Here is a 20,283-nt window from a genome sequence, read left to right on the forward strand (position 1 = left end):
CTAGTAACAGATAACAGGAACTGAAAAATGATCCAGTCATTAAGTCATCAAAACATTTTGGGTATCATGCTTACCACGTAGGTTAGCCATTGAGATTTAGGGCTGGGGCTATATAGCACAGTGGGTAGGGTGTTTACCTGACACACCGCAGCCAACCCAGGTTCAATCCCCAGCACCCTGTATGGTCCTTTGAGCCCTGCCAGGAGTGATCGCTGAGCACAGAGCCAGGACTCAAAAACCAAAACAAGATACTGAGACTTGATGTGTTTTATGTGGGTTAAATTTTAACTTCAATGTCTATTCATAAAAGAGTACCTTCTCAGTTCCACTTTTTCAGATATTTAAGTTTGCGCTAGTCAGGATGGCTAACGAATAAGCAGTTCATTTACCCTCTTTGAGCAAAGTCATTACTCTCTGCATTTTTTGAACACTTCACACAGTGTAAGTACAAAAATATTTATTGGTTAAAAAATAAACTTGGTTTTCAATTGTTGAAAAGTTCCAGGAGCTTTTCAATTGTTCCTGTATCACTAAATTAAGCCTTTGATTTTTTTCACATTAAGGAAGGAAAGATAAAGCTAACCACGTTGAAGCTCTTTTTCCCCCAATCACAATCACATTATTGATCATGTGCACGGACAATAAGCGACGAGCTGCCCCGCAGCATCTGCTTCAGAGAGGTATTTCACGGGCTGCTGCACCGAGCAACATCTCCTGTTTTCCTCCAACACCTCGGTGTTACACGGTCCTGCGACGAAAGAAAAAATGATGAAAATACTTTATTTCAGGTGAAATATGGCCAATTACAGGAAGCAATGTCTATGAACGTTTTAGAAACAACACAGATTTCCATAGGTGAACTCTAGAGGAAGGCAAGGATACTCGGGTTTGCTTTTTCCCTTACTTTTAGGAATACACTTGGGGAAAAAGAAACAAAACAAAACAAAACTGCTTATTGATGTTTGCTGGCTTACTCTTAGTGGACAACTGATGTTGTCTTGTGATAAAAAAAAAAATGGAGAAAAGAGAAAATAAGGTGCTTTCCATATGAAACTTTTTTTTTTTTTTTTGGGTTTAGGGCAATGCTTGAGGGTTCTCAGGTTGCTCCCAGGAGTGCTCAGGGGACCATGCAGTGCCAGGGAGTGAATCGGGGGCTCCTACATGCAATGCACACACTCAGCCAACACTATGTCCCCACTACTCTGAACTCTTACTATTCATAAATCTATGTTTGGTTGCATGTCTGCTGACACTGATGGTTATGCCGGATTTCCTCAAGTAGGAACATGTTGCTACCATCCTGTCTACATGGTTTGATAAAAGTATCCTGACCAACAGTGTGTACCTTTGTATAAATATTATGTAAAATGTTACCTCTATCAGAGCACCCACAATCTATTTCAAGCTATTGGGTTTTCATAAACATCCCTTAACTTGTAGGATTTGTGCTCTTTAATTTGCTGTGCCTCAGTTGTATATACTACCGTGTCTCTAATAATGACAATTATTATCAGCTTTGTGAGAACATTAGATGCAAAAACCTTTGAGTCCTACTTCACATCCTTTATTCCTATCCCTTAAGAAAATAGTTTTCCCACAGTTTTGCATAAATTTGAGTAGGATCTCGCTTAAACTCTTTTACAGAAGTTCTGAGAACTGAATGTTTTGATTGAAAAAGTGATCTTAGTTAGGGGATGTAACAGTGGTAGAATGTCCACCTTGCATGTACGTACAGGGCACTAGATTCGATTCCTGGCAGCCACAAAATAAATAAGACCTTTTATTTTGGAGTTGGGATGAGGCATAGGTGACAACATTTTAAGCAAAAACTGGCTGTAAAAGAGTCACGTTTACCAAATACTTGAAACCTAAATATAGCCATGTCAAAGGTTTCTCTATGGGTAGTTTCATACCTTTGTAAAAACTTGAGACTTATTTTCAACTTCCAAGCTCTGTACATCACTTTCCTTGCAGTAACTTTCGGTTGCAACCGTATCCATCATATTGCTTCCACAACTGTGTGTATTATAGCCACTGTCCATCTGGCAAGAATAAAGAAATGAAAACGTAAGGATTATACCACAAACTATAATCCACTTAGTTCACAATTTTTAAAAATTATATGGATTATATTTATATATACAAAGAGAAGTGATTTGGGTGCAGGAGGCCTGAGTTAGATCCCTGAAACAGCATGGGCCCCCAAGCACTGCTAGGAGCAAACCCCCTTGCTCCCCTGCTAGCAGAGACCAGAAGAGCCCCTGAGCATTGATGGACGCGCCCCTCTCCCCACAAAAAAAACAAAACAAAAAAAAACCTTAAAAAAATTTGCAAGATGCATATATGAAATATAGGATATTTTAGCATTCAGGCCTGCGGTGTGACTGAATGATATAGCAGCTGCCTTGCAGGTGTTTGATCTGCAGTAATGCCACATGCCCAATTTGATAGGGGTGCTACAACTGAAGTATGAGACCCCCACCCCAGAAAACAACAGCAACAATGAAGGGGAGGGCCTTGGGGGGGGTTACTTAAAAGAATTTAAAATTTAAATCAATCACTATACACCCTTCATTAAAATGCAATGTCATTTTAACGTGCTCATACTGGGTGACGCGTAAGGCAAAAAACCGAAAGTCCTAAACAGTACTGGTTCTTCCAAATGCCAGCACTCAGACTAGTGAACAAGAATGTACTTGCCTGTTACTTTGTACCCAGAAGATCAAAATATGAATTATAACCAACTTTACCTTCCAAATCATTAACCAAATGTATCTCTAAAAGGCTTGGTTGCATCTCAAATTTCCCAAAAAGGCACACTTGAGCAATTAATAGACACTTTGGGGTGGAAATAGGGATTAGGGCCACACCCAGCAGTGCTCAGGGCCCACTCCTGGCTCTTCATGGGGCTCAGAAAACTGTTTGTGGTACATGGAATCAAACCAGGGTCTGCCACAGGCAAAGTAAACACTTAAGTCCCGAATATGTATCTGGCCCTGATAATACACGTTTTATTTTGTTTTTTTATTTTAAAAAAGGGTTACATTTTACCTATCTCAATTGTCGAAATACAGGTCAGGCTTATACCACATATATCAGGGGTCTAGCTGTTCAACTTTCCATCTTAATTAAAATTATAACAGTCTCTAGCATTCTGTTTCAAACTAAAAGGAAGAACAAAAGGGGGATTCAGCAAGCTTCCTCTGAGGCACATATAAAGGACGAGCGCAGTGGGGTCCAGGCCCTGTCTGACACTCCCTTTCTCAGGTGCTCCTGGGAACAACCCCATTCGCAGACAAGGTCAGCACAGGATGAGCTGGTAAGCGGGGATCCAGAACTGGTCCCCTTGACAAGCACCCACACACAGATGCTGAGCACCACGGCCAGCTTCACGAGCCTTCCTGGTTTGCACGCAAGGCCTCTCTCCTGGGTAACAAAGCTAGTGAAATGTGAAGTGGGTATTTAAACCAGGAGAAAGAATAAAAGAATGGAATGGCAATCACCAGGAAATCAACTCAAAAGAGGCAATCTTTTGCAAACCACAACACCCAATAGAAGAAAGAGAACAAAAGGGAATGCCCTGTCATAGAGGCAGGGGTGGGTGGGTGGGACACTGGGATCCGTGGTGGTGGGAAATGGGCACTGGTGGAGGGATGGGTATTTGATCATTGTATAATTGAAACCCAAGCACAAAAATTTGTAAGTCTACAATTGTACCTCATGGTGTCTCACTAATAAAAAAAAAAAAAAGAGGTGAAAGGATCCCCAGAATGACTAGGGGAAGATATTCTAGCACTTGGATAACATACACCAAGAGACTAGTCCACAAACTCTGAAGCCAAAAGGCTCTGTGGGAGCAAAATAAACATATATAAAAACCGTGTGTGTGTGTGTGTGTGTGTGTGTGTGAAGCAAGATAGTTTTCGTTGAAACTTATTTAAAAAGATGTGAGAGAAAGCGAGAGGTGTGTGTGCCAGAGAGAACACAGGCTTCTCCAGAGTGGAAAAAGGCAAGCAAAGAAACAGAGAAGCAAGTGAGACGCATATTCAAGGGCTAATACAGGCTTGCAGAGCCAGCCTAAGAGAAATTTTTTTTAAAACAACAAAAATGCCCTGCCATAGATAGACATTCCTAGGATGGCACAAAGGCAAAACTGGTACAGACTGGTGGTCTTAACAGAAAGAACAAAATTGTAGTTCAATCTAAAGCTTACAATGGAAGAGAAGGACCAAATGGGCTGGGATATTTCTGCAGGCATTCAAGCAAAGAGGGGCTGAAAATCTGGTAGTTACTGAGGGTTTCAGCGGAGGATGGATTAGATGATTAAAGTGTATTGCAACAAAATTATCTTGTAGTTCTATAATCATTATAAAAAATAGAGAAGTAAAGAGAGGAAAAGAAGTTAATCCTTTTAAGGTTGACTCCATGCACTGCTTCTATTCAGAAGCTAAAATCTGTGCTAGTGTAGGCTTTTGTGTTTGTCTTAAAGATTCTGGATGGTCATACCCACCAGTGCTCCTGGCTGTGCTTGGGAGCTGTTCCCAGGGATGCTCAGGGGATCTTGTGGTGCCAGGGATCAAATATGGATCTCCTGAAGGCACTCAAGACTACTGGGCTAAATAAGTAGAGAGTATGGGGAATACTATTATCTGCCATGGAGATGGGGGAGGGTGGGAAAGGGGAGGGGTATACTGGGGATATTGGTGGTGGGGAATGTGCACTGGTGGAGGGATGGGTGTTTGGTCATTGTGTGACTGTAACCCAAACATGAAAGCTTGTAACTTTCTCACAGTGATTCAATAACATTAAAAAAAAAAAAAAGACTACTGGGCTATCTCCACACATTTTTTATTTCTTTCTTGGTTATACGTGGTGGTGCTCAGGGCTTACTCCTGGCTCTGTGTTCAGCAAAGACTCCTTGCGGTATCAGGGACCATAGAGGGTCCTGGTGCTAAAACCCGGATCCACTGAATGCAAGGCAAGCACCCCACCTGCTGTACTGATACTCGGGTCTCTCCACTCGCTTTTAAAAGTAATGAACCTGCAGGGGTATGGTGCCGCCAGCAGGTTAATCTGTACCTGTGAGGCGAGTGTATCAGCAGCCTGATGGGGCATCAGACTTCCAGAAACCCCAAAATTGCTGCTGTGCCTTAGGCCAGACCCCAAAAACTTGGGGCAAAATTTACCAAGAAAGTAAATGGCCAAAAGTTAGGTATGGGGGAGACACACCCAGAACCACCTCAGGCTCAGCTATATAATTGGAGGCAAGGCCTCTTTGGTCCCTGATTGAACTGCTTAATGGGCATGATCCCAGAGACTCAGAAACAAATATCGAAACCCAATGGCTTTTGGCAGAAATGCGTCCGGTCCCTGCAGTAGGTTACCGGTGTTGGGCCAACCCAGGTGGGAATAGGTTTTGTGCCTTGGCCTAATCCCCCCTGGTGGCCCGGTGGCCACCATCCTCCAGAGGCCACTGGACAGTTAGATTTGAACCCGAAGTGACGAGACACGTGGAGCTTCACGGGATGGGAGTGGAGCTGGCCCTTTCTTCCCCATCCCAACAAGACCCTGAGTTGCCGCCTACAAACGGCCTCTCTGGCTCCTGATCAATTGCTTAATGGCCATGAACCCAGAGACTGAGGAACAAATCTCGGAACCCAGCAGGTTTTGGCAGAAATCCCTCCAGATTTAAGTGTTAAAACTTCAGAATTTCATCTCATGGGAAGAGGGGCGGTACCAGCTCGTCCTTCACGCCCTACCGAGGTCACGAGTTAACCCCCATGAGCAGCTCTCCAGCAGGGCCACGGCTCCAGAGGCAAAAGGACTTAATTCAGAGCCCGGCAGCTTGCAGCATAAAAGTGAATGGACTATGCATTAAACTACGGCACCATGCCTCCCCAGGAGAGGGTGTTGCTCCTATCCGCCATTCTCCCCCACCCCGGCAGCAAGGTGGCCACCAGCTCAGAGCTTATTGGAAAGCCAGGTATGAGCCGGCGGTGACAGGGAAACTGCAGTCTCATGGGAAGAGGGGTGATACTGGCTTGTCCTTACGCCCTACCGAGACCACAAGTTGCCCCCCACGAGCGGCTCTCCGGAACGGCCATAACACCAGATGCACAGAAACCAATCTCGTAATTATTCTGGCTCCTTGCAGAAATCCCTCCAGACTTACCTAGTAAAATACCAGAAATCCAAAATTGTGTAGCCACAAAGTGGCCACGTGACATCATATAGTTCTCATAACCAGCTATAGAAATCAAATTATTTCACAATGCCTTTTCAGCAATTCTGATTGTTGGAGCGAAATTCTAAACAATAATGGTGCATCTTTTGTTGAAATAATGAATGTAATCAAAGTAGAGAGAGAGTTAAGTAGAAATCATCTGCCTCACAGGCATTGGGAGGGGTGGGAGGGGGTTTTGGGGGAGTGAAAAATAAGTACTGGTAAAGGGAAAGGTGTTTGATCATTGTATGACCAAGACTTAAACCTGAAAGCTTTGTAACTTTTCCCACAGTGATCCAATAAATAAATATTCATTTCATTTCATTTCATCATCCTGTTATTCGTCGATTGCCTCGAGCAGGCCCCAGTAACGTCTCTTTCATCCTAGCCCTGAGATTATATTCAAGGCTATTTAGGAGAATGAATAATATATAATAATAATAATAATATATAATAATAATAATAATATATAATAATATATAATAAATATAAGAAAAAAAATAAAAGTAATGAACCTGAAGTTATAAAAATATGTGTAAAAGATTATACTTAATCTGGGGGTTACCAAAGAACCCCTTCTTGAGTTCTAAGTTTTAGCTTAAAACTTGAGAAATGAATGAATGAAGACACACAAGAGGTTAAAGAGTGCCCAGCACACCCAAACAGTGCATTTATGATGACTGTGCATCAGTGCAAATTCCAATTAAAGAGCGTGGACTAGGGCCGTGGACTAGGGCCGGAGTGAGACTACACCCTGTAGGGGTTTGCCTTGCATGCAGCTGACTGGGTTTGACCCCCAAGCACTGCCAGGAGTGATTCCTGAGAGTAGAGCCAGGAAGAACCCCTGAGCATCACTGGGTGAAGCCCCCAAACAACGCCTCCGCCACTGTCACTGTCAGTGTCCTGTCCTCCTGTTGTTCATCGATTCACTCGAGCGGGCCCAGTAAAGTCTCCACTGTGACAATTGTTACTGTGTTTGGCATATCAAATACATCACGGGGAGCTTGCCAGGCTTTGCCGTGAGGGCAAGATACTCTCGGTAGCTTGCCGGGCTCTCCGAGAGGGGCGGAGGAATATCATCACCAAAAAATAAAGAACATGGACTCCAAAGTCAGGCTGTCCAGATTCAGATGTTTTCCTACCACTCACTAAATATTAGCTTTAAGCAACAGATGTAGCCCCCCCGACCTCAGCCTCTCATCTGTAAAACAGGGATAATAGTACACTTCTTTCTATTGTAAAGATCAGATTAACACGTACCCGAACACAAGGGTTCAGAATCATTCCTAGCATATAAAAAGCTACCTATGTATTTGATATTATTACTGTGAAATAGTAGAGGACTGACTCTGTTGAAGTTCTCTCAAACTTCTCAGCTCAAAGAATATGACGACTAATGAATAAATGGCTCCCTGAAAGTTAATGTCAAATAGGAATTATATCTATTATGTGAATCATGCTTTCCTGTTGCCAGATATTTCAACATTGGAAGTGTGTGATCATTGCCCATAAATTACATTTTGAAAGTCTGATACGGGAGCAAATAGGACAGCAGGTAGGGCACATGACCACCCTTGCACATGGCCAGCCTGGTTCAATCCCCAGCATCCCATAGGTCCCCCAAGCACTGCCAGGAGTGATTCTTGAGTGCAGAACCAGGAGTAACCCTGAGCACTGCTGGGTGTGGACCCCAAACCAAAAAACAAGGGGGTAGGGAAAGTCCAATACAGTAAGAGGGCTGGAGACAGTACAGCAGTCAAGGCGCTTACTTTATACACAACTGACCTAGTTTGAACCCTGGCACCACATATGGACCTACGAGCCTTGCCAGGGGTGATCCTTGAGCAAAGAGTGAGGAATAAGCCCCCAAGCACCACTGGGTCTGGCTCAAAATGGAAGAGAACTCTAAACTCTATTCTCACTCAATGACATAAAAAGAAACCACTGTCTGTCACACTGCCCTCCCGTTGTTCATCGATTTGCTCGAGTGGGCCCAATAACGTCTCCATTTTGAGACTCGGTGTTACTGTGTTTGGCATATTGAATACGTCACGGGTAGCTTGCCAGGCTTTGCCGTGCAGGCAAGATACTCTCGGAAGCTTGCCAGGCTCTGGAGAGGGGTGGAGGAATTGAACCCAGGTCAGCCAGGCTGGCTGCGTGCAAGGCAAACACCCCACCACTGTGCTATCACTCCAGTCCTAAAAAGAAACCAAAACTGTGTATTTTCAGGCATCAAGTAGGAGACACCTTGACAGTGAATATCTGGGAGCCATCAAGCCAAAAATTGGTTGCACAGATTAAACACCTTAAAAGCAAGGACGGTTTGAAGAGACAAGATATATTCCAGAGGCATTACCCCACTGCCTGCCCAAGGCCAAGGCCACAGCCCATCTGGGACATGTCACCAGAACCAAATGAACCTTCTGGACAACTCCCTGGCAATGACCCTGAGCTCACACAGAGACAGCTTACAGGAGCAGCTCGGAGCACCCCATTTTAGGGTGTCTATATCCCAACTCTGGGGGTGTGATTCTTCATCCTTTTACTTCACAGCACTCCACTCTAGGCTGGACCGTGCTTCCTTTGGGATGTAAAATTCCCTTTACATTCAGAGCTCTCCCTTCATTTGGTATGGGGGAAGCCTTAGTACCCTGTAGCACTGCAGAACTGTCCTCCTGCTGTTCGTCGATTTGCTTGAGTGGGCACCAGTAACGTCTTCACCGCGAGACTTGTTGTTACTGGTTCTGGCATATCAAATACATCATGGGGAGCTGGCCAGGCTCTGCCGTATGGGCGGGATACTCTCAGGCTCTCCAAGAGGGAAGGAGGAATCGAACCTGGCTAGGCCGCGTGCAATGCAAACGCCCCATCTGCTGTGCGATCGCTCCAGCCCCTGAGTACCCTGCCTGCACAAAACTATTTGCTTCTCTATCTGTCTTCCGTGGTATTTCTTTTCTTCAATGCAAGATAAAAGAGCTAAGGCCTGTGTGGAGATTGAGATGGATTTTTCCTTTCCCTGCAAAAGAATCGATTCTCACTCCACCTGAGAAGCCCCATTCCCGGGAAACTCAGGGGACAGCCACCAGCTCCCACCTTGTGAAGATCATCGGGTCTCCAGAGGCTGAGTTGTGGCCACCTCAGGGGGCAGACTTAAACATCCATGCCATACAGAGGTGCAAACAAGGCTCCCCGAGCCCTAGCCTCTCAAGAGCACTGGAGGGTCCACCCCCAAGGTTCAGGCAAGCCAGACGAATGGGGCCGCACTGTTCAGAGCACATCCTGCTCGGCTCCCCCTCTACATTTTCCACTGGAAACAAGACTACACTGAATTCCTCTGGCACAAGTTCTGCACAAAAGAAAATCAGGTCCTGAGAACTAGCCCAACAGGCAGCTTGTGAAATCAAAGAAATCAAAGAAACTTTTCTCTTTTTTTTTGCTTTATGGGTCACATCTGGCAATGCATAGGGGTTACTCCTGGCTTTGCACTCAGGAACTTTTGGATCACATCCGGCAATGCACAGGGGTTACTCCTGGCGGTGTTCAGGGGACCATATGGGATGCTGGGAATGGAACCCGGGTCAGCTGAGTGCAAGATAAACGCCGTACTGGCTGTGCTATTGCTCCAGCCCCTCAAAGAAACTTTTCTTTTCTTTTCTTTCTTTCTTTCTTTCTTTCTTTCTTTCTTTCTTTCTTTCTTCTTTCTCTCTCTTCCTCCCTCTCTTCCTCCCTCCCTCCCTCCCTCCCTTCCTTCCTTCCTTCCTTCCTGCTTTTTGGGCCTCACCTGGTGATTCAGGGGTTGCTTCTGGCTCCACACTTAAAAATAGCTTCAGGCAGGGTTTGGAGTACCATACAGGATGCCAGGAATCCAACCCAGCTCAGCTGCATGCAAAGTAAGCATCTAACCAGAACTTTCAACCCCAAATAAATATTCAGCTAAAACAAATATAGACTGGACAGAGGTCCACAGCATGTATGGCATGTGTCTTCACCTCTTGGTGTTTTTCTCAATGACTTGTAACTCACTTTCTTATGCTAAATTTAGGGGAAAAAAAGATTTATGAACAGTCAGAACAGGAGCCGTAGTGATAGTACAGTGGGTAAGGTGTTTGCCTGGCGCATGGCCAACCTGGGTTCGAGCCCAGGCATCCCATATGGTTCCCTGAGCACCAACAGGAGTCAGCCCAGAGTGCAGAGCCAGGAGTCAACCCTGAGCATCGCCAGGTGTGACCCCAGAAAAGCAGGGGGAAAAAAGAAACACCCAGGACCAGGGATGCAGGCCTACTAAGATCTCTTACCTGAATAGTGCTGTTTTCACAAGGAATGACGCTGCTTTCTGCAAGAGGTGACATGCACATATGCGAGTTTTCAATATTGAAGGCAATCCCGCTCACAAACTCCGTCATGGGCAAGCTGCCGTTCCCAACGGGCTCCTTCACCCAGGTGTTGTCGTCTGCTATCTCTATGGGGTCCACCATATCTACCGTATCATTCTCCTTTTCCCGTTCGGCCCCCTGCAGCAGGGCCAACTCTTTCTCAGAGGCGCTGGACTGGCTCTGCGTGATAGACATGGTGGTCAGCACCAAATGTGAGCAGTGTGGAGACACATCACCGTTCACCGGCCTCAGATGGAGGCCATTGGTGTCCATGGCTGGGGATGAAGTTACAGTGGACAGACTATTGGCTTTATCTTCTTCGTCTTCACTATGCGTCTCAAGGGTGAATGGTATGCGGATCAGTGACGTCCGATACTGAGTTCCGCCTTGATACATCTCGAGTCTCATCGGAGACCAATTTTTAATTGGTGAGCAGCCGTCTATGTACGGGCTTCGGACACAGGGGTTGGTGATTCCATTCGCATTTGCCCCAGACGAAGCATCGGGTGAGTGTGAAGTCAACTTCCTTTGGTCTAAAGGATAGAAGGAAAGAATCGCATCATAAAAACAAGACAAAGTTAAAAGTCACTTATAAATGTCAGCCACATTTCAGATCAGGGGAAAAAATATGGATTTCTATAATGGCCATGTTGTTTATTCAAGTGAAATTCTGATGTTAATACCAAAGCATACATCAATGTGTCAATAAGGAGGATGAGGCGCTTTAAAAATAATTCTTCCAGCACTTTTCCCCTTTTAATTAAAATATTTTACTCCCTGAGAACTATTACTGCTGCATCAGTTCATTTACTCTGGTAACAATACAGAAGGAAAATACCGCATAAATCAACCAACAGCTATAATTCAATAACTGAACCTGGTAAATCAAATTTGCAAAAGTCGGTTTATGTAAAATACAAGCAACATTAAAACTAAAAAGGAACAAACTTATAAGTAAGAGTTGCAATAAAAGTTGCAATAAAAAGTTAAACGTTTTATAACCAAAATGCTAAAAATACTTTTAAAACTTACTACTTTTGATAATTTCATCCATTTCAAAACAAAATTTTGAGAAAGGGACAGAAGCACACAATCTTCTCAATTATAAACAAATACATATAAAGTATCCAGTCACAGAAGTAATAAAATACATGGAGCCTAAAGCAATAAGTGACCATTTGCTCATGAAAAGCGCTGCCATCTGAACTGATAATAAAAAAATAACTATTTGAAAATAGTCTGTCATTAAGACAATTAATGGTACAAGAATTAAGTATAAAAGACATTTCTGCAATGTACCCAATTGACGAACATCAAAAAGAATGTTAATATCACTGTGTTTGCACACAAGTAAGAAACTGATGATTTTGACGACAGCGGGTAGGGCGTTTGCCTTGCACGTGTCCGACCCGGGTTCGATTCCTCCATCCCTCTCGCAGAGTCCAGCAAGCTACCGAGAGTATCCCACCCGCACGGCAGAGCCTGGCAAGCTTCCTGTGGAGTATTCGATATGCTAAAAACAGTAACAACAAGTCTCGCAATGGAGACGTTACTGGTGCCCGCTTGAGCAAATCGATAAACAGGAGGACAGTGAAGTGCAGTGCAGTGCTACCTATGTGTCTATCAAGTGATATAATCGATGTGGTGCCAGGAATGAAGCTTCAGCACGCAAAAACCTGAGCTCAGCCCTTACAGCTATCTCTCTGACCCCTAAAATGAGTAAATCTAAAATTCTTCTTTCTTCCTTTTTTGTTTTTAAGGAATGTCTGTGATGCTCCAGGGTTACTCCTACCTCTGTGTTCAGAAATTACTCCTGGCAGTGCTCAGGGGATCATATGGGATGCTGGAGATCAGACTCGGGTCGGCCATATGCAAGGCAAGTGCCCTAATCCACTCTACAACTGCCTATTGCTCTGGCCCGTAAAATTATGCTTTACTTGATTTGTTTACAAGAATGTTTGATATACATTCTGGTAATCAAATTGACTGCATTTAACTTGGCTGAGAATCCAGTTTTTAAAAGTATATTGCTCCTTATGTAGCACTGTAGCACTGTCCTCCCATTGTTCATTGATTTGCTCAAGCGGATACCAGTAATGTCTCCATTGTGAGACTTGTTACTGTGTTTGGTATATCGAATACATCATGGATAGCTTGCCAGGCTCTCCGAGAGGGATGGAGGAATCGAACCCAGGTCGGCCGCGTGCAAGGCAAACACCTTACCCGCTATGCTATCGCTTTGGCCCACTGCTCCTTATGTAAAAATAAATAACATTTTAAACAAAATTAAATTAGAAAAAGATAAGAGATTTTAAATTTTAGAAAATAGAAATTTTGAGCTATATAACGATCATGCTAGAACAAATATTGACAATATATTCATTTCAATTAGGTGTTTAATTATGAGGCGTACCTGAGAGTGGCGTTTTTCCTATTTGAAACGCAACAGGTGAGAAACTGGGTGAAGAAATAGGTGAAGGACTGGCTATGCTTCCCAAACTGTATTTCTTTGTGCTGCCCTGAATAGGGCTCGAAGAGAATTGGCCCTGTGAGAAAAATAAGGCAGAACAGTGATGATTACTCCCATACTCTCTTCCTCAGCTGTACCACCAATTTTGCCACATTTCCACCTTCCAAACACATTTATAAACTAGATCATATAAACTTTGGTCACTCACCAAAAGACAAAGGTGCATGGCATAACTAAGACAGTTGAGAAGACTCAGGAAACTTTCATAAAGAATATTTTAAGTCAAAATGAAATATAAATGTAAGGTGCTAAAATAAATGTTGTATTTCCTTACAAATAGCTATTCGTGAAAAATTCAAAACCAAAGTTACTGTGCTGATGCCAACTCAGATAGGCTACACCGATAAAGCTACATCATCCAGGAACTTCCACTCAAATTCCTTTAGACTCATGATAAACGTGTATACCTCTAAAAAACCAAAACCAGAGAATCTAATGCAAAACGGTTCTGTGAAACATAACAAATGATGAACAAGTCTAGTTGTCAGGAAATACAAAAACCCAAAGGACAACGATTTCTTCTAAGTGCAACGTGAGCGTCTAGGTCCAGGACCATCTACAGCAGACTAACCAGCCCCTTGAAAACACTCCTTACCGAACTTGGCGTCTGCTCTGGGCTCTTACATGGCACAGGAGATAAATCTATTGAATAAAAGACCTCAAGTGATGCCTGAGTCCCACTACGAGGACTCCTGGGAGACGGAGGAGATAAAGAGTCAGAGATGCTTCCGTTGCCATCTAAAAACAGCTTCCTTCTAAGAGAAGAAGAACTGAGGTTTCCGGGAGACTGATCTGCAAATTCATCAGCTCTAAAATAGTCACCTGCGGATAAAGGGCAAAACGAGCCATTCTGAAGAGCAATTGTATTTGTGATGAGTTTTCAAAAAATGATTATAATCTTTTTGTTTGTTTGTTTTTGTTTTGGAACCATACCAAACAATGTTCAGGGTTTACTCCTGGTTTTGCACTCAGGAATCACTCTGGCAGTAGTGCTCAGGGATATGGGATGCAGGGAATTGAACCTAGGCCCGTCACATGCAGGCAAGGGCCCTACCCTCTCTTCTATTGCTCTGGTCCGCCCAAATGACATTATATTTTGGGAGGCCGGAGAGAGAGTATAATGGGAAGAATTCTTGGTCTGCACGCATGTAACCCAGCTTTGATCTCCAGCACCCCAAATAGTCCCCTGAGCCCTGCTAGGTGTGATCCCTGAGTACAGAGCCATAAAGTAACCCCTGAGCATCAACAGGTATGACCCCAAGACCAAGCAAACAAACAAAAAACCAAAAACAAGACCAAAAAAAATATGCTTTTGTTATTGTTTTCTGTTGTTTTTCAAAAAAAAAGAAAGGGAGGGCAAAGTTGCTTTAATCCTGAAAGTAGTAATAAGTGTTTCATTATCAGTACAGGTAATGCGAGAAAGATACATTCATGAATAGTTTACATCTACAATAAAGTTCAGCTTGATAAAAAGATTCGCCCAGGCCATGTTGAAGAAAAAGGGAGAAACTTCAGGACTTTAACCACTCTTTTGTAGAAAGAGGGTTTGCCATTTATTCGCTTTTACAAAAAGCCATCAAAAACAAAGCCTTTTATTTAAGTTATTAAGGGTTTAAACAAATAAAATACTTACCTAATACATTTTCTAAATTAAAATCCACAGGAAGAGACAGCAGCGTCTGACAAGCAGCTGGAAGCAGGCAGATAAATAAATACAAACAAGGATAAATCAGAGCCAGCGCATTTTGTGCAATTTAGCACGCGCTTCCCAATCAGCCATCTCCCCATGATGTTCCAGCCAAACAGGATGATCTCATTTAGGTATCCCATTAGAGAGCATTTCACCTTCCTTAGCGTCTCACCCTTTCCCACACGGACAGAAGCCTGCTAATGGCAATGCGAACGCCTAGCTGTGCTGTGGGCATTTGAATCAAAGACAAGCCAGCCTCTATTTGGGGACAGAGTCCCCCTGTTACAAAATTACAAGTATGGAACAAGAAAGTACACCCTACTGCTATTTAAAAACATAATGGGGGCTGATGGTTGAGGAATGACCAAAAAAATGGCTGTTTTTTTTTTTATCCAATTTCAGTCACATGCCAGGTGATTTTTCAATTGCTATTGTGACTAGTTAACACACTCGATTTCAGGGATGTAACTTTGCCCTGAGGCGGTGTATAGGATGCACCACACCTACCACTCCAGGTCTAGTGCTTGGACTCCCTCAAAGGACCTCTCCTCCACTCCGCCCATCAGCACTGCTTTCCCTTGAGGAACAATCAGTTTTCACCAAGTTTAGGAGTCGGTTTTGTGAGGGGATTTTTTCTGCTTTAGTTATTTTCCACATGAGTGGAAACCATTTGGCAACTGATTTCTCACTTATTTCACTTAGCATATTATCTCAAATTCTAATGGGTGTTGAATTATTATTTTTTTAGAGATAGCTCTCATATATAACCCATCCATGTACTGTACACAATTTCAAGTCCCGAGTGAAGTGTTATCACATGCGCTGAATTTATTTTATTATTGTTGGGGATGGGGGGGGGTCTCACAAGCAGTGCTCAGGAGGCCCAGGGGCTTCTCTAGCAATAACTGGGAGACCATGGGGTACAGGAATCAAATATAAGATATGCTTACCCCTGGTGCTATTTCATCCCATATGAACTAAATTTAAAAGTACATGGAGCCGAGGGGTTGGAGCACAGCGGACAGGGCATTTGCCTTGCATGCAGCTGACCCAGGTTCGATTCCCAGCATCCCATATGGTTCCCCCAAGCACCGCCAGGGGTGGTTTCTGAGTGCAGAGCTAGGAATAACCCTTGTGCATTGCCGGGTGTGACCCAAAAAGAAAAACAAAAAAAAAAGTACATGGAGCCGAGTCTGGGGCATACATGTTTTCTAGCTTATTATTTATACTCACCATTAATTTTCTCAGATTGTGCTGTCAGCTTTCTTCCAACAGGAGATTCATTATTTACATTAATGCCTATAAAATATTGTAAAAGAAAATCTTACCTGTTTCATATTTTTCATTTACTTTCAGATTGTTTCCAGAGTGAAAAAAAGTAATGATATGCCATAGACATGCCTCCAGACCCCGCACTAGGCTGTTTCACTGGGGCAACCCGGAGGAGGGTGGATGAAGACCCCTACCCACCCCAAGGGACCCAGCCCTGTCAGCGGAAAACCTCCAGAACTCAACCGCCACATGCCCATGGCGTTCTTCACTTGCTCGGGCCAAACCTCACTCATCTCATACTTTCCACCGCTAATATCCCAAGAGTAGCACAGCACATTTGAGGGGGTTTCAAGTGGAAGGCGACCAATCTTAGGGGGAAATAAATTTATACAGAGATAGATATAAGGACACAAGTTTAAACCTCTACAACATGGTACTAATCTCTTACAGAAGGGCTTAGTGACTCCTGGGTGAAATACAATGATCTTCACAAACTTTTCTCTAGGAAGGCTTTTTTGAATCATTTTTGGTGTACTAGTCATAACACAGATCAGATCACAGATCATCCTGTTATTCGTCGATTGCCTCGAGCAGGCCCCAGTAACGTCTCCTTCATCCTAGCCCTGAGATTATATTCAAGGCTCTTTAGGAGAATGAGACCCATCATTGTTACTGGTATTTGGCATATTGGGTACACCACGGGGAGTTTGCCAGACTCTGCCCTGTGGGCAGGCTACATTCGGTAGCCTGCCAGTTTGTCAAAGTAGGAATGAGATGTCATAATAAGATGCCGCATTGGCCGCGCGGTTCCGGGAGCTGGTTTTTATAGTCTCAGTCTTGGCTGCTGATGGGATTACATGGCGCCAGGGGGCCAGATGGTGGGTGTGACCCCCGCCTACTGGAATTTGGAGGATCTGGGTGGAGGATGCTCGACTCCAATCCGAGTAGGCTTGGAGATCTGGCCCCGGAACCCACGTGGCTTTGTCCCTCTGCCGGTACTTCAGGTGTGCGGAGAGTGGTCTCAGCATGGTGGTGGCTGGTCCTGGAGGTCTTCGGCTGCTGGGGCCCTGGTCGGGGTGGGGAGGAAAGCTCAACCCACTCCCCTCCAAGGGCCCCGGCGAGGAATAGCCAGGCGCGGGGGCAGGAGACTGCGCTCTTCTCCTCCGGGAGCTGGTTTTTATAGTCTCAGAGTCTTGGCCGCTGATGGGATTACACGGCACCAGGGGGCCAGGTGGTGGGTGTGACCCCTGCCTACTGGAATTTGGAGGATCTGGGTGGAGGATGCTCGACTCCAATCCGAGTAGGCTTGGAGATCTCGGCCCCGGAACCCGCGTGGCTTTGTCCCTCTGCCAGTACCTTCATGTATGCGGAGAGTGGTCTCAGCATAGTGGTGGCTGGTCCTGGAGGTCTTCCGCTGCCGGAGCCCTGGTTGAGGCGGGGAGGAAAGCTCAACCCACTCCCCTCCAAGGGCCCCAGCAAGGAACAGCAGGCGCGGGGGCAGGAGACTGTCACTATTCATAACAAGCAAAACAAAATAAATTATTTGGGTTCTGCTTTGGGGGCAGCGTTTGGGGTTCGGGACAGAAATAAGGTGGTGGGAAGGGGTAATGGTGGTGGGATTGATGTTCAAATATTAAACGTAATCAAATATTATGAAAAGCTTTATAATTTTTTTTAAAAAAATGCCAAATCATACTGACAAAACCTAAAATTTGATAAATAAAACATGCTCAGTATTAGTCCCCCACACCCCCAAAGATAGGACTGAAAACAGTATGGTATCAAATAATTTTTTTCATTTAAATCACTTCACTTGATCAGTTGACATCCGATTACTGATCGATTTGCTTGAGCAGACACCAGTAACGTCTCCATTCGTCCCTGTTGCATGCTAGTGTAGCCCAATGGCCTCTGCTCGCTCCAGGAACACCAAGAGCCCCAAACCGTTCGTTCAGGGTCTTCACGAAGAAGTCTGACCATCTCGTAGGTGGGCGGCCATGTGATCTTTTGATATCCCGTGGAACCCAGTCAGTAACGGCTCTAGTCCAACGGCCATCTCCAAATCGCATTACGTATCCAGCCAATCTGATTTTCGATGTGTTGACAAACAAGACAGCATCCCTGATTCTCCATCATCGAGGGAGGTCAGAACTCTGGATTCTTTCTCTCACTTGAGTGATGTGTGATACTCCAAGCATAGCTCTTTTGATTCCTCTTTGGGAGACCCAAATAGTGTTCTCATCCTTTTTTCGTAGGGCCCAGGTCTCTGAGGCGTATGTTAATGCAGGAAGAACAGTGAAATTGAAGAGATATGCATGTGCCCAGAGCCGGAGGTTGCTCGTTCCCTTAGGTATTTCTCTGATGCTCTTGAAGGCGTTCCAAGCCACTCCCACTTGTGCAACTCAGGTGCCAGGTCATTCGTCATGTTGACTTCTCGACGTAGGTACACATAACTGTTGAATTCGGAGATGTTCGTTCCATTGAGAGGGAATGGAACGTCAGGAATGAGTCCGTTTCTCGTAAACATTGTCTTCATGAGATTCAGCTGCAGTCCGACCTTTCCACACTCACGGTTGAAGTCGGCCAGCATTTGTGCCACCTGGCTGATGTTTGGGGTTATTAGAACGATGTCATCAGCTAAGTGGAAGAGATGTAGTTGCCGACCATCTATCTTCACTCCCATTCCTTCCCATTCTAGTTGTCGCATGACGTTCTCGAAGGTGGCATTAAAGAGTTTCGGTGAACATGAGAAAATGCTCTACATCATTAATCATCAGGGAGATGCAGATCAAAACCACAATGAGATACCATCTCATACCTCAGAGACTGGCCCACATCCAAAAGAACAAGAGCAACCGATGCTGGCGCGATGTGGCGAGAAAGGGACCCTCCTTCACTGCTGGTGGGAATGCTGACTGGTTCAGCCCTTTTGGAAAACAGTATGGATGATTCTCAAAAAATTAGAAATTGAGCTCCCATTTGACAATTGACTATGATGTGGTCAATTTTGTTGTGGAATAGTCCACCAGGAGAGTCCCATGTCCAATGTTTAGATTCGGCCTTCTGGAACTGTGAGTTGCCATGGATGGTTTGGTCAACATGATTAACTCAGTCTCTCACCCTGTTTGTTCCATTTTAGGCCATGGGTCCCAATGTGGAATTCTTCAGCTGATCTTCTCAGTCCTATCTTGGCATTAAAATCACCAAGAATGATCTTGTAGAAGGTGTGGTCTTCTTTACAGAACTTCTCCAGCTCCATGTAGAACTTCTCAGTTTCTTCTTCATCATAGATATTGGTGCATAGACAACAAAGATAGAAACTGCCGGCAGTGAGCCACATCTTTCCAAGTGTAATCATCTGATTTGGGTTGTTAGACTTTCGAATGAATCAATGCTCATGGCCAAGTTAGTGTTAACAAGAACACCGACACCATTGATGCCTCTTTTGCCACATGTTACGAGGGACAGTTCTCCAGTGTCGAAAAAAGGCGTGATGTGGTTGATGCCTTCTCAGACCAATGATGTCATACTTGATCTTTCACACTTGCACCATCAGGTCCTCGAAGGATGCATCCGAAGCCAGCATATGTGCATTGAAAGTACAGACAGTCATTTTAGTCCTTTCTCGTTTTGGCAGCCTAGTTTGGCCTTGAGATTTTATCAGCCTCTTCTTCCTCATCCATCTTAACGCTGCCGTATTGGTGGCTCCTTCAGGGTCAGGGGAATGAGACCCATTATATCTACTGTTTCTGGCATTTTGAGTATGCCACGGATAGCTTGCCAGGCTCTTCCATGTGGGTGGGATACTCTCGGTAGCTTGCCAGGCTCTCCGGGACAGAGGCTTTTAGGGTGGCCTCTAATTGCCCTTGCAGGTGTTCCCATGGTTCAAATCATATTTGAACCCCATCAAATGTGGTGCGGTAATCTTGGAAGATGGGTATTAAGTGTCTTATGATGTGTTGGAAAGCGGTCGGGAGCATGGTGGCGGCTGGATAGTGCTGGTAGTGGAGGCTTCTGTTTGGCTTTTGGTTCATTTAAATATTGAATATTATTAAATATTAAGCTTCATAATTTAAAAATCATGATCAAAAACATCTTCCAGTAGGTGGGCGTCACACACACCAGCTGCGGCAGGCGCCAGGTGGTCCCATCAACGGCCAAGACTCAGAGACTATAAAACCCAGCTCCTGGAAGC

General features: G+C 44.5%; 1 protein-coding gene across 1 annotated transcript in view; it reads right to left on the reverse strand.

Annotated features, from left to right (window-relative positions):
* Positions 1 to 477: 477 nt before the first annotated feature.
* BORA (BORA aurora kinase A activator) overlaps positions 478 to 20,283 on the reverse strand; it is a 32,847-nt gene continuing 13,041 nt past the window's right edge. Inside the window, exons 5-11 of the mRNA XM_056109931.1 lie at positions 16,050 to 16,115; positions 14,760 to 14,816; positions 13,722 to 13,948; positions 13,010 to 13,142; positions 10,519 to 11,129; positions 1,914 to 2,042; positions 478 to 748 (exon numbers count right to left, since the gene is read on the reverse strand). Of these exons, the coding sequence (XP_055965906.1) occupies positions 686 to 748; positions 1,914 to 2,042; positions 10,519 to 11,129; positions 13,010 to 13,142; positions 13,722 to 13,948; positions 14,760 to 14,816; positions 16,050 to 16,115 (1,286 nt within the window). The 3' untranslated portion in view covers positions 478 to 685. The remainder of the gene's footprint in view (positions 749 to 1,913; positions 2,043 to 10,518; positions 11,130 to 13,009; positions 13,143 to 13,721; positions 13,949 to 14,759; positions 14,817 to 16,049; positions 16,116 to 20,283) is intronic.

Source organism: Sorex fumeus, unplaced genomic scaffold (assembly GCF_029834395.1).
Source record: "Sorex fumeus unplaced genomic scaffold, SorFum_2.1 ptg000008l, whole genome shotgun sequence".
Classification (NCBI taxonomy): Eukaryota; Metazoa; Chordata; class Mammalia; order Eulipotyphla; family Soricidae; genus Sorex; species Sorex fumeus.